Consider the following 13798-nt stretch of genomic DNA (forward strand, 5'->3'; position numbering starts at 1 on the left):
CTCATCCAGCTCCAGTCCAAGAGGGACAGTAATGTTACAGGTCCTCCTGGAGCTGTTAAGCTGGAAACAGTTGAAAGAATAAAAAAAAACCCTGCAATTGCAGCCCTCTCTAAATTTGGACCTTATCTGTCCCTAGAACATAAGAAAAGAGTTGACAACTCCAGTTCTTTGGTAGCTTGCAACTTTCTGTGATCCTACTTAGGGTCAGACATGAAATGGCCTACTTTATAAAAGTCTTAGTCATTAATTGAAGATTCCATTATAAAATGATTTGCCCTCTTGGACTGAAGGTAAACCTAGCTCTGGAAGATACTTATGAAGGTAGCATTCTGATGTGCTTGAATCGGTTGATATCTTTAAAAAAATCTCACAAAGAAGAATAAAGCAATAGTGATAAAGCAAATCTACACTTTATTTGTACAACTTTGCCAAGATTGGAATGAGATAAATAGAAGGCACAACAATTTGTTTTTACAATACAAAATAAGAATTTAAAACAAAAGTGAGAACATCTCCCCAGCAATACTCCATATCTTGAAGGAAACGTTTTCTTTAATCCAGACTATAAAACAAATAAAAAAGTGGCTTAAAAACAGCATGTCTTAGTTTAAAAGTTAGCTTTAACTCAGAATAAAGTACAACACTTTTCTGGTGAAGTGCAGATGAAACTTTCCAAAGGATCCTTAGCTGCAATGGACTCCAAAACCACTCCAACATGACCATGATTCAACAGTGCTAGGATTTAAATAGTAGCTCCTGAGGAAAAGAAAATTGCAAGAATGCCTTTAGCAATACACAGGATTGCCTAAGAAGTAAAAACACGTTCCTTTAAGAAACAGGGAGAGAACGCTAAAACCAATCTCCGGGTTTTTCAATTCAAGTAGCACTTTTGTTTAAATGTTACGAATACAAGTTTACAAACTCAAAAGAAAACAGGAAAAAAAAACAAAACAAGAAGCCGTTTTTAAAAACAGAGTCCAGATCAAGCTGGGATCACATTCCAAAGCCCCAAAGCTGAAAATTAAAGTTACAAGAACGGATGAACCAGAAGCCAGCTGTGCTGTTAGGTTAAATGGGCCTCAGTAGTGGTTAGAGCTCGGACTTTCACTGGCGTTGCCCCACATAGCGCCCTTCGCTGGGTCCGGTGCCCCGTCCAGCACCAAAACTAGGCTTCTGGGACATTGCACCCCTGGAAGGGGGTCCCCTCAGCCCTCCTCCTATCCTGTCGCGAGGCCCCCCCGGCCCCCTGGGACGGACATCCCGCCGGTCTCCTTCCCGGGCTGCACGCGTCTTCTTCTCTTCTACGTTGAGTCGCACATCCCCCCGGAACTTGATAGGCTAAAACGAACACAAGAAGATCGGAGTCATTTTCCACAAAGTGCTCCAACACGTCCACACAAACCATAACCCCAAGATGGGCTCCTCTGGTGCAGAGCAGCTGCGTGGGTTGCGGCTAGAACAATCTGCCCCCGTCCACTGTGTGGTTCGGGCCCACATTTAATACATGTCAATCAATACATTTCCCAAATCCCCGCGAAAAACATCCCATTTCACCAGCAAAATAAACCCCCCCTGTACGACCTACCCTGTTGTTCAGTATTTTCTGCACAGGTTCAGAGTCGTCAAAAACCACGAATCCAAAGTTGGGCAGCTTCCCTCCACTGTTGATCCGCAGCTCTACCACAACACCAAACTCTGAAAAACAAAGCAAACTGATGCTAAGCAAATGACAAATCACTACCACAAGTCTTTTCAGGACAAAGTTAAATATTTCATTCTTTTTATTTACTCTCCATATATGCATCTGTACTATTTTTCCATATTTTCTTCTGCATTAGCGGGAAAGCTGAAGTTTATCAAAATAATTTGAATTAACCTTGGAAAACATGGATATAGAGAACGGAGGTGAAGCTCAACTTACGTTCAAAGAACTCCTTTAACTCGGCTTTGTCGACATCATGAGGCAGATTGCCCACGAAAAGCTGGTGGCTGTCTGGATACCTGACCACGCGCCGTACCTCTGAGTCGCCCTGCTCCCCCTCGCGAGCTGAGAAAAAGCAGGATTGTTCTTCAGAACACAGCCTTCATGCCGAACACTCAGTAAGTGAATAAAACGGCAACTGATTCGATAATTTACGCATCATTGTTCTAAAAAGAGGTCTCAAACAGATTTTGAATTAAGCAATTTTATACAAGCCATATTTTACACCCACAATATATTTTGCAATTACAAAAACCTGACGAAACAGGAGCCAACTTGGAAGGAAAAAACAAATTGGGCACAGGACCAACAAACAAGGTTTAGGAACGCCTCCCTTTAACAATCCGAGCTGAAGAGTACCTCCTGGCCGCGGGCCCCTGTGTGCTGGAGGTCCAGGCCTCTGCTCCCTCAGTCGCTGGTCTCTCTGAGGTCTCTGTACTGCGGTCTGCGTTTCAGTTTTCACCTCCACTCTGGGCTGGAATATTAATTCAGTAAAAAACACGTAACAGATCATACACATTTTCCCTCAATCACACCTAAAAACTTCCCAAAGCTCATTTCATGCCATGCCGAGTTTACTTTTAGCACTTACTGAGCACGTTTAGGAGAAGTGGCAAAAGGAAAAATATTTAAGACATGTAAAAACATGAGCACAGTATATTTGGAACTTCAGTTTTCCTACCCTTGTGGGCAAGGACAGAACAATGCCAGCATTACTGTAGTAGTAGTATCAAATATGTCTACACTGATATCTAGTATAACCAGAGCCCGTTAACAGTCCAGCATAACTCTCTCAGAGAAGAGATAAATGAGTTCTACTCAATTAAAGCTAACTGTGGCTATTCTTGTGGTCTCACAGAAATACAGCACTTGGCTGTCATCTATCAGGGGGAAGCTGCATTGCCAAGAAATCCAACAGATAAACAGCCTACTAGACGAAGCACTAAACCTCGAGGTCATGAAACAGTTTTACAAAAATATCCCTTTGCTAACAATTGCATGCCAGTCAGATAAGCCCAGGCAAGGTAAAGAGTCCTGCATGAGGATACCAAACGCCTTAGACTGCTTTCCACTGGTGTATCTTACTACTGCACGAAAACTATGTTTCACTGAATTAACATGCACATGAGCATTTTACCATACCTGTACCGTTGGAACTTTAACAACATGGGGAGAAATTCCTGATGCTGGGACAATTCCACCAGGAGGAAGATTCTTGCTGGTGACAGAGGCCCAGGAGAATGGCTGCAGAGAAGAAAGCAAATATTAAAAATCTCACATGCCACAATCTATCAGTAAATCCACATAATCCAGCATAAAGTGACTGTGGAGCATGTATGAATCCCCTGCTCACTGCACTATAATTTCATCTCCCTAAAAAAAAAATCTTGTCTCAAAGGTCACTGTAAGTAGCTCATCATGTTACATCATTGCTTTCACTTTTATCGTCGAGGCCAATCTCCAGCCCCCATCCCAGATGATCCCCTCAGAACCGTACCCGGTTGTCCTCCTGCACAGCTGGCGCCGGGTCAGCCGGTGCCGGAGAGGGACACTTCTCCACCTGCTCCTCTGTGTGAGGCTCAGGCTCTGGCGCCACTTCCTGCTTCTGTTCTTCCGCAGCTGGTTCAGGCTCTGGCTCCGGCTCAGGTTCTGGGGTTACAGCCTGTTCCTCCAATTGCTCTTCCAACTCCGTGCTGTACGATCACATTCTAATATTAGCAACAGTGTGGTGTCCTGCTTTACTAAAGCTTTCCTCAGTTACGCAACACTTTGTTACTCAAGACGTATGGAACCTCAGAATTCGATACCTGTTTTGCATTTGAATGTATAAAATTAGTTGGAGGACATGCTGGAGGAACACCAAATCCCAAATGTCAAATCTAATGGGAAAGCATGTCAACAAATCATGAAAGTTAAATTAGGTTGGCTTAAAAAAAGGTTTTTTTTCCTCCTTAAACAGATAATGCAAAAAGAAAGAGGTCATGATCAAGGTTTATTTTAAAACTAAGCTATGTTGCCTGAACTACAGTAATCTCCACACCTTGTAGCCTGGTCGTAATAGGGAGAGGTGTCCTCCTGGGCTACCTCCGGAGAATGGGCTCTGTCTTCGTTCTCCTCCACCTCCTCCTCAGACTCTGAAACAAGGAGGGTTACAAGGGTCAAGTATTAGAAGTGAAACCTGCTGCCTTCTGTCAGTCAAGAATAGCACACTCAGCTGACAAGCCTAGATACTGACACTGCAATCAAGTGCCAGAATCATGAACATTTTCTTTTGACAAGGATGTTTCTTACCCTCAGGGGGCTCAGTGTCTGAATCGCCAAAAACTTCATCCTGGTAGCGGAATATGTCATTGTGTACATAGAATTTGTTGGCCACTGTGCCCTGAAAGAAAAACAAGTAAAAGCTTTACAGAAAGGTTCAAACCTCCATCTGACTAATGGTCCATGACTAATCTGACTAATAGAATGCATTTATATAACTTCCACCTAATTTCTGTTAAATTTAAGACCTTTGTTTACTCCTCGTACCTCTACTGCAAGAGGACCATGTCACAGATGTGTAAAAAAAATAAACCTCCATGTTGCAAAGGACCGGGAGGATTCCGAGGCGCTCTCACCTCAGGTGCCAGCACAAACGTCTGCATGAACCGTCTCATGGGCTGCATGTTGTTGGAAAGCTCCCCCATCACCTGGACCACCACCCCGTCGTTCAGAGTGGCGTGGGCGTCCACGTGGCGGATCTTCGTATGGCAATCGCGAAAGCTCAGTGACATCACCTTCTTGTGAATTTCCTGAAAGACAGAAGCAATCAAAATATGTCCCCCTGACCAAGGAGATGTACAGAATACTATTTCAGTATCTCACTGTCCCCACCTCACACTTTAGATCAGAAATGCATGTAGGGAAACGTGCATTTTGTTTTGCAAAACTCAGATCACTTGCCAGATGCTGAGAAAGAAAGAGGGATTAAAGCAGCATGGCCTTGCCTAAAATCCAAAAAGACCATGAATTAACATCTTACTTACGGACTGCCCGTAGACGGCCTCAGCAGGCTTTCCATTGCTATCCAAGCCTCCGTGAACATAAGATGAGTTCTTTCCATAAAACCTACCGGCAAAGACGTATAAAGATGTCAGACGGTACATTTAAAATTTTAAAGTCTTCAGCTTCCTGCTGATAATTGGCCAATTGATAATTTGCTTGAAGTACCAGGACGCATAGGAAAACATTGTTAACATGTTCTCTGAAATGCCACCAGTTTGAAAAGGTATTTTTATGTGTCCCCAAAAGCCTACTACAGGCAGTAATTTTCATCTGAAATCAATTTTTTTCAAACCTTCCAATATGAATCAGGCGACTCTTAACCGTTAACTGGCAAACATGCAAAGAATAAGATCTTTTAAAATAAGGTGGTCATGCAACACCTTTTCCTTCTAAAACGTGCACATTTAGCACCCATTCGCATTGAACATACTGCAGTTCCCACAGCGCCTACAGACGTTAGTCCAGATTGGAGAAGGCGAGTGCAGCTCTCACTTAAAACCCTATGACGGTAACCTTCCGTTTGGCACTACTGAAGGTTTTCTACAGAAATATTTTGCTCTGCTCTGTATCAAACAATTTATATGTAAATACCACTCCTCAGGTTTTTTTAAGAAAAAAGGTTTGTGTATATTGAAAACCTGTGAACTTCCAATCTTTGTCACTGTCTCCAGATGCAGGAAAATCATCTGAGACTACAGTGGTAGGTGCAACAAGGTATTTGTGTGCTAATTTTGCCAGTGGCTGCCATTTGATGCATTTCACTATCGAACATTCAAGTGTGTTATTTTCAACTTTTACATAAGGGTCTTACAAATACCACAGCACTTCATGTTTAGTGAGAAATGATACAAAAGGTGCTTTCCTCATGCGTCTGTCTCAACCGCTGAAAACAGCTGAAGTGAGCATCCCTGTGGCCACCGATCACAAGTGAGCAGCTGTAAAAATGCTGCAATCTTGTCCTGACTAGCAATGACAAATCCATCACTGATGTGCTGAGGGCTGCTCCAGTCAATGAGCAGTCAACACTGATTCAATTAATTCCACCCAATAATATAAAGCACTCAAGCGGATAGAATATCCTAACAGGAGGTTCAGAAAACACTTTCAAACTTAACTGGGTTTTAAATGTTACTTTTAAGCCATATTAGCATTAAGGCTTTACAGTTCTTACATTTAACAATCCATTGCAACCGTGTTTTCCCATTCATAGTTTGAAAGTGATGAGGTACATTAAAGTTAGGTAGCAAAAACGTACCTATGCAGAAAATCAGGCGCCTGGTTCAGAAGGGTGTAGTACTGTCGGACAAACTCACGCCCGACCAGCAGGGCACTTGGCTTCTCCATCACCATTTCTTTGGTCAGCTGGTTAAGACTGCAATATAACAAAATCTCTTAACACTTTCTGGATAGTGGAAACAAACCATGTATAGCCACTGATTATCACAAATTCTTATAAGGAAGATGAGCATCTCAAACTGCACAAATATATAGTAATCTCAGAAACAGAATAAACCAAGAGTCAAAGACCCATTTGATGGAGGCTTTAATTTGTGTTCTCGCAAAGGAAATTTCGTGCAGTATATACCTCTTACATCTGCCTCAATCTCTGTTGCTCACAAGTATTTGTAGTCATTATCACTCAAGATTATGAATTGCTTACCCACTATTTGCAGACTTAATCTTAAAGAGACTAATCAAAGTACTTAATATCACATATCAAAAAGGCAGCACTTGGATGGCAATAAACTTTGATTTATATCACATTTTTAGTAGGTGTTAATAATAAATTATTGTCTACAAATGCAAAACTGCACCCATTTGCAAAGGAACACCCAATTTCCACAGCTAACATTCAGCTGTGCTTTGAGCTCAGACTCCATTTTAAAACTCGATGCCTGCCTCCGCACTTTACATGTGCTTACGGACAAACCGGCTCACATGAAATCCTACAACCTCGTCGCGTCTCTGGTGCCTCTTTGAGGACAGCAGTGGTCTAAAACAAAACTGGGGCCTGAGAGAGACAGACTGGATGAGGCTGGCTGCACACTCCACCTGCTGGGGTCGGCCCATACCATCTGCCTCAACATTAATAAACATCAATCCCCTGGCTGATCTATGCCCCAGATGAGGCTGTAGCAGGCACCTCGAGGCTTCACCCAAGAGGGGACAGGTTCACTTCAGTCTTTTAGCAACATCTACTGGAATGCTGAGAGTTACACCCATATATATATATAGACTAGCTCAGCAACCATTAACCTCCCTTAGCAACGCCACAGCTAGCTAGGCTGCTGCTGCTTCGCACAAGGTAAATGCCCAACCTCAATCAAACCAGGCCTCGGCATTTGAATTAAGACACCAGCGCAGTTCCACAAAGCCAGACAAAGCCCCGTCCTGCGGACAGACATTTCAGGCGGAGCACGTTTCACGCCGGCGAGGAAACTGAAGTCGAGCTCAAAGGAAAAGCTCTGCTGGAATAACCTGAGGGAGCTGGCGAGCTGAGGGCGCGACTTCGCCCGTTTCGCAATGCGTTGGGGGAAAAAAAAAAAGGACGGGAGAGACGAACGACAGTCGAAGAAAAGGCTGATCGGAAATAAGACAGCGGATAGATGTACGCAGAAGGCTGTGTCGCTCACATTTCCGCACTTCAGAAGCCATTCGCTGCTAACAAAGCGCCTGGAAACGAAGCTGACCGGCCAGTACCTGGCACATGGCTATAAAAAAAACGTTTCGCCTCATCGGCACATTTCTAGCATTTTCTCGACTTCCAAAAATAATCTCAACTCATAATGAATCCGTGCTACTGCATTGAGATCGTATTCCGGTGTGCGATTTTATTATTTTGACTCCCGGGTTCTCAATTCCGGTAAGCCGGGATCATTTTAGACCTGCACATCCACACCCAAATTCCCCGAACTTGTATTAAAACAACCACCAACATCCCAAATCTACATGATAAAATCTCGGCGACGTTTAAGCCATTTTGATATTAAATCACACTATCCTCAGCCAGCAACATAAAAACGGTACTTTCGCTGCCCCCTGACCGTCTTAATATACTGAAACACGTCCAAAACGCCCCCAGTCAAAAGGCAATATGCTAAAAACAGAATGCAGGCAGTCTATATGTACAGCTGAAAACACAAAACGATCACTTTTAAACTGACTAATGCGGTCTAATGCTACAGGGCCCAGATTGCGTCAGAGCTCCTGAGATCATCCACAGCCAGAAACACCGACACCATTTCACACCGCTTATTGCAGACACAAATTACACCATTCCCGGTGACTGTAAATCACAACTTCGTTTACAAGACGTATCGTGTCATCGATGCCATTACATTAATAAGCTAACAAGATTTTTATATACATATATGAGCTAACAAGGTTATGCAGCACACATGTGGCTATAAATACACCACGATACGTAGCCATTACTCGACCGGTCTTTCTCATGACTCATTAATACTCGACATAAAACACCTAATTAATTAACAGCACGGAACCTGGCACCGCCAATCTCCTATCAACCTCAGGTTTTTTCCATCGAAATAAGGTCTTCCCCGGCACTAACCAGCCCTACACCACAGCAAAATTTTAAAAGGTGACCAAACGATACCACTAAAACAAAAAAAAACATCTACATTTGAATAAAATGTATCCAACATACCTGAACAGGTATCTTATAACAAAGGCTAAGACGTAGTTTATTTGAAAATATATATTCACCACGACTCTCACCCTGTAGCTAGAAATATTCTGGGGGGCCTCACGGCGTGCTCAACCGGCTTCTTCAAATGCCTTCGGGTGACACCCTAGCTTGACTCCCGTCCCACTATGTTACAGACCAATCAGAGTGTAGCCTTGCGATTCGCGCAGCCAATCGAAGACAAGACATCCGACAGACGAACACTTCTAGCCAATTGCGGTCGGAATTCGCGTTCGATGGCCTTTTTCCATTGGCCAAGACCCGCGGAAGGCGGAAGGGGGTTTGCCTTCGCTCGCAGCTGCGCCAGCCTATCAGAGTCGGCGGAAACGCATACGTACAGGACGTCTGCAGTAGATTGGCGTTGTAAGGAAGCAAGCAGGCGATAGGGGCAGGCTTGTTCGCTTGATAAGCGGGTGTTGTAGGCAATGGTTTGTCCCTTTACTGGCCAACCGTTCAAGGATTGGGGCTTTCGCCTAAAGAAGGAGTGCTGTATTACAAGAGGCCCCTGTGAAAAGCCCCGGGAAGCCCTGTGCCGATAGAGGCGGGAGTTTTTTTGTTTAGGTGACCACTAACTTGAACACATTAGATGTGATTGACAAACCAAATGAGAAAATGGAAGAATGCGTGTGCTTGGGTTTGTGGTCGTTGCAGTTTAGGCCTACGTATCGAAATTCTAATGTAATCCGATTAATCATTAATTGCATTCACCTTTAATTACATTTGCATACTTTACAATTGATACAATTGAAGGCCTTTTACAATAGAAAAATCAATAAAAGTTATAAACAATGACAGTGATTTTCATTTACTCAATGCAATTGCAACAGTCTTTGTTTTACTTCGACGGCAGTTTAGGCACATACAACATGCATCACCACTACTACAATTGTGTTTGTACACACCCTTACCCATTTTTGGAATGTTTTCGTTCTGACAGTACAGTATGGCATGTGTAATACTGAAAGAATAATAATAGTTTTACTTGATTGACTTTTGTCTCACATCTATGTTTAAAACATTTGATTAAACATGTTCAACTTGAGTGTTGAGTTTCTTTTCCAAATATACAGTCAGTTCTGTTTTCTGGTCCCCAAAATACACCGTATCATATGCTCTAATCATATCCAGTACTGCTGTTTCTTGCTCAAAGATCTCAAAAAGGTAACCTACTGTACCCTTTCTAAGTCCATGTTGACTTTGTCAAGAAAAGGAAAAGGAATTTGTCTTTTTGCATACCCCAACTTGCTCTCCACACAGACACATAGACAGAAAGAGAAGCTTGGGGTCAGAGCGCAGGGTCAGCCATTTATACGGCGCCCCTGGAGTAGTTGGGGTTAAGGGCCTTGCTCAGGGGTCCAATTAAGCAGGAATTCCTCTACTGGCCGCGGGACACAAACCGGCAACCTTCCAGCCACAGGCACAGATCCTTAGCCACACAGCCAACAGACCGCCCCACAAGAACACTTCCTCCCATCATAATGGATCCTGTGTTAATAATAATAATAATAATAATAATAATAATAATAATAATAATAATAATAATAATAATTCCTTAAACTTATTTAGCACTTTTCTGACACTCCACTGAAAGTGCTTTACAGGTAATGGGGACTCCCCTCCACCTCCACCAGTGTGCAGCCCCACCTAGATGATGTGACAGCAGCCAGAGTGCACCAGTACGCTCACCGCACACCAGCTCTCAGTGGGGAAGTGAACAGAGTGATAAAGCCAATTCAGAGATGGGGATTATTAGGAGACCAAGACTGGTAAAGACCAATGGGAAATTTGGCCAGGACACTAACACATAACATCATCACAATGTAAGCTTCAGTCAGGAAGACTCATGGGGAAAATAGAGAAGAATTTGGAGGATTCAAACACTGCAGAGTTGAGCAGTAGAGGAAGACTCAGGCATCATCTTCACCACATTGGTCTGGTCAACTGGACTGAAGAGGAAGCCTAAAACCACTGAAAGACTACAGAGTTTCTCCTCTGTGGCTGAATGCCCCATGCCAGTGTACTGGAAAGAGCTGTTTCTGGACTTCTCTTTTGGGACATTGGGTTTGGGTAACTGGGGTCTGTGGAGTTCATGTGTCTCTGTGAGTATTAGGGTACCTTGTGGAGACTCTATGTCATGTGTTCTGTGTGTCGGGTGGGCAGTGATAGCTATTGTAACTGCTAGAACGTTAGAATTAAAAGGAGCAATTATGTCTGATAATTACACCTACCTGGATTATGGGTACACTGATAGTTCCGAGAGATATAAAAATCTGGAAAAAGGCCCCTAGCACCCTTAAAATTGCAAGGTGGCGTAGTCGGCTACAAAGTGTCCTGCATTTTTAAGTTACATACTATCTATATACAGTAACTGACACTATTGGCCTACAACTACTTGAGTCAGTTTTTGTCTCCCTTTTTGGAGAAATGTGCTACATTTCAAAAAATGGATATTCTGTTTTATTTGAGGATGACTCAGGTATCAACAGCAAGAAATAAACAGCAAAGGAGTAATATGTAGGTGCAGGGCAGATCCAAGGAGCATCAGTTTAACTACAGTAATTGTATCATAGACTGTCCAGCAGAGGGCAGGGTACACCATTTTTTGATCTGAAAGTTTTGAAACCTATTGGCACTTCAATGTACAGTATTCAGAATCCGGGCGGTCTAGTAAAATTTAAATGACTCCCTCAGTATGTCTGTATTAGTAAAGTATTTTAAATGTCTTTAACAACGTTTGTTTGAAGTAGGAGTCTCATATCCTGGCTGACAGAAAATCAGAGTGTGTTTTGTTTCCTATCTGAGCTGCGAAAGGCTTAATTGGATTAATCAGTGGCTTATACGGGAGACGGTAACATGCTAACAGGACGGTATAATATGCTTGACTATGGCTGTTCAGGACCAGGACTGCAGATCCCTGATTAAGAATGATAAATAAATTCATTCAAAAGTAGTTGGTTCTGTATAAGACCGGCCATACGACTGTGAAAAATTAAACATATAACTCTGCTTCTTCACTTCCACTTGGCAACATTCTCTCCCCTTGAAGTTAATTAGTGCCACGGTAATATGATGTAAATTTAATTTTGAATTGTTCCATGTTAGAAATTCCTGTGGATGTGTTTGTTGTCAAGTGGAAAAGGTTAAAATATTAAGGGCTTCCTATCCCCCCGTTAGTGGAAAAGGTATGATCTTAGTTTAATATTTGTATGTGTGATAAAAATTGGCATTCTTCTAGAAATGCTGAAAGAGTGAAAGGAAAACAATTGCTTAATTCTATTCCCGAGAACTGTTAAATTTGCAGGGCAGTTCACAGCAAGTCTTGGACAGGTTCATTATTCTCTGTGGAATAGCTAGTTGTCTGTTTTGACAACAATATCTCAAGATGTGAAAAAAGTTGGAATAGCACAGTTTCGCCAACAAAACACACAAAACAAAACGTTTCCCATCATTTCAGCCAGTGCAGACAGCTGGAATGCCGCTGGAGTTCTCTGTTATCGTTTTTGTTCCGGGACCATGACGAAATGTCAGTGCACAGCTGCAGGATTGCAAATATCTGATTTTGGTTTTTTTAAACGTGTTTCCTGACTTACAATAAGAAATATTTCCTTACCAATTCAAGAAGGTTGAATTTGTCTTATCTGCGGCTAAAGCAGATGGATTATATAAACATTTAAAATATCCAAAAACAAAAGTGGTTTCCAAACGAGAAATTAACCATTTTAGCTTTAGAAAACCCGCAGTTCTAATTGAGTCTGTACTGATTGTGTTTACTTTTAGTGTCTGTAATAAAAAAAAATGTATTTGTTTTATTACGTCTGATCATTCCTGGCGATTGCTTTTAAAGTGCGGAGGGTGGTGCAGGTCCGGTTTGGCGTCCTGGTTCATTTCTGGAAGCGGCCTGGTTTCTCTGGGTGGGGCTGCTGCTGCTGCTGCTGCTGCTGCTTGTCGCTCTGGCAACCGCACAGGGTGTTTCGCGTTCCTGGCTCGAGCGCCTGGCTGCGAAGGCGCAGCTGGTAACAGGGAGGTCCTGGCGAACAGCAGCACGCGGGAGAGCCCTGTTTGCTACAGCAGCTGAAATCCACAGAGGCGGAAGGGAGTTCGTGTGTTTTTGACTCCGTTCAATAATGAACACCTGTGTGTGAGTGAGTGAGTGAAAAACAGCTACAGTGTCTCCTTAGCTGAAGAAAATTCTCCTCAAGGGGCAAAAGTTTCGAGAACACAAATCTTTTCACGTTCAACAGAATCTCAGGTCATATTTGTAATTTATGACTAATGGAATATCTATTAAACCTTAATTTATTCAATTTAACATAAAGCACGACAAAATCGATTTTAAATGTAAATGAAGTCTACTTAGCATTATTAAGAATTATAAATGATAGAATTATAGTAATGCAAATTAAATTGAAATTCTTTAATTTATATAAAAATATATATCCAAAATTATTTTTAATTATGCATCTACTTCTTACAGTCTTTTTAAATCAACTTTTTAAAAAAACATAAATTTGTACTGGAAATCAGTAGAAGACTAAGGAAATTTAGTTTAATCTCAATAACAAGACTGCTTTACTCGTTTTGAACACATTTTGTTGGTTTCCACACTTAGATAAAAAAGGTGACTTTTAAAGACACCCATTTTGGCAAAAATAACAGTGCAGGAAGCATTGCTATTGGAACATCACTGAAACAAACCTGCTGTTTACGATTCGCTTCAATACCATCTTTCAGAGCAGCTCTTGTTTGTCACAGATCTCTTGGTATCAAAACTAGGTGCCACATGTCACAGAGGGTCAGTGTGCAGAAGCTGTGGACTCTCTACTGGAAGCCCCTGAAGATCATGTGTTTATGAGCTGTCACACAGTTTTAGTGGGAGATGGCATTTCTCAAGTACTTACAACTCAGAAGGAGCCCCAGTCACTCACAAAACTGAAATATTTACTTTAGGTGCTGTTGATGGAAGCACGAGCCTTATAATAATAAAAAAAAGCATTTGTTTATTTGCAGTGTGATTGTTTTTGTTCGGCAACAGAAGTAGAAAACTATTACGTTGAAGGCCTAGAAAG

General features: G+C 42.2%; 1 protein-coding gene across 2 annotated transcripts; it reads right to left on the reverse strand.

Moving 5' to 3' along the window:
- Positions 1-388: 388 nt before the first annotated feature.
- g3bp1 (GTPase activating protein (SH3 domain) binding protein 1) lies at positions 389-8835 on the reverse strand. Of its 2 annotated transcripts, none has more exons than XM_088933089.1 (12): positions 8765-8835; positions 6282-6398; positions 5008-5089; positions 4600-4773; positions 4274-4364; positions 4023-4116; positions 3480-3675; positions 3125-3226; positions 2342-2456; positions 1922-2047; positions 1586-1695; positions 389-1338 (listed from the first exon to the last, which is right to left on the reverse strand). In XM_088933089.1, exons 2-12 carry the CDS (start codon positions 6374-6376, stop codon positions 1105-1107), a joined length of 1419 nt encoding a protein of 472 aa, XP_088789215.1. In that variant the 5' UTR covers positions 6377-6398; positions 8765-8835; the 3' UTR covers positions 389-1104. The 2 variants fall into 2 exon arrangements, with proteins under 2 accessions (XP_088789215.1, XP_088789214.1); XM_088933088.1 differs by having other exon boundaries at positions 8694-8828.
- Positions 8836-13798: the final 4963 nt, after the last annotated feature.

This window comes from Atractosteus spatula, chromosome 14 (assembly GCF_055471065.1).
Source record: "Atractosteus spatula isolate fAtrSpa1 chromosome 14, fAtrSpa1.hap1, whole genome shotgun sequence".
Lineage (NCBI taxonomy): Eukaryota > Metazoa > Chordata > Actinopteri > Semionotiformes > Lepisosteidae > Atractosteus > Atractosteus spatula.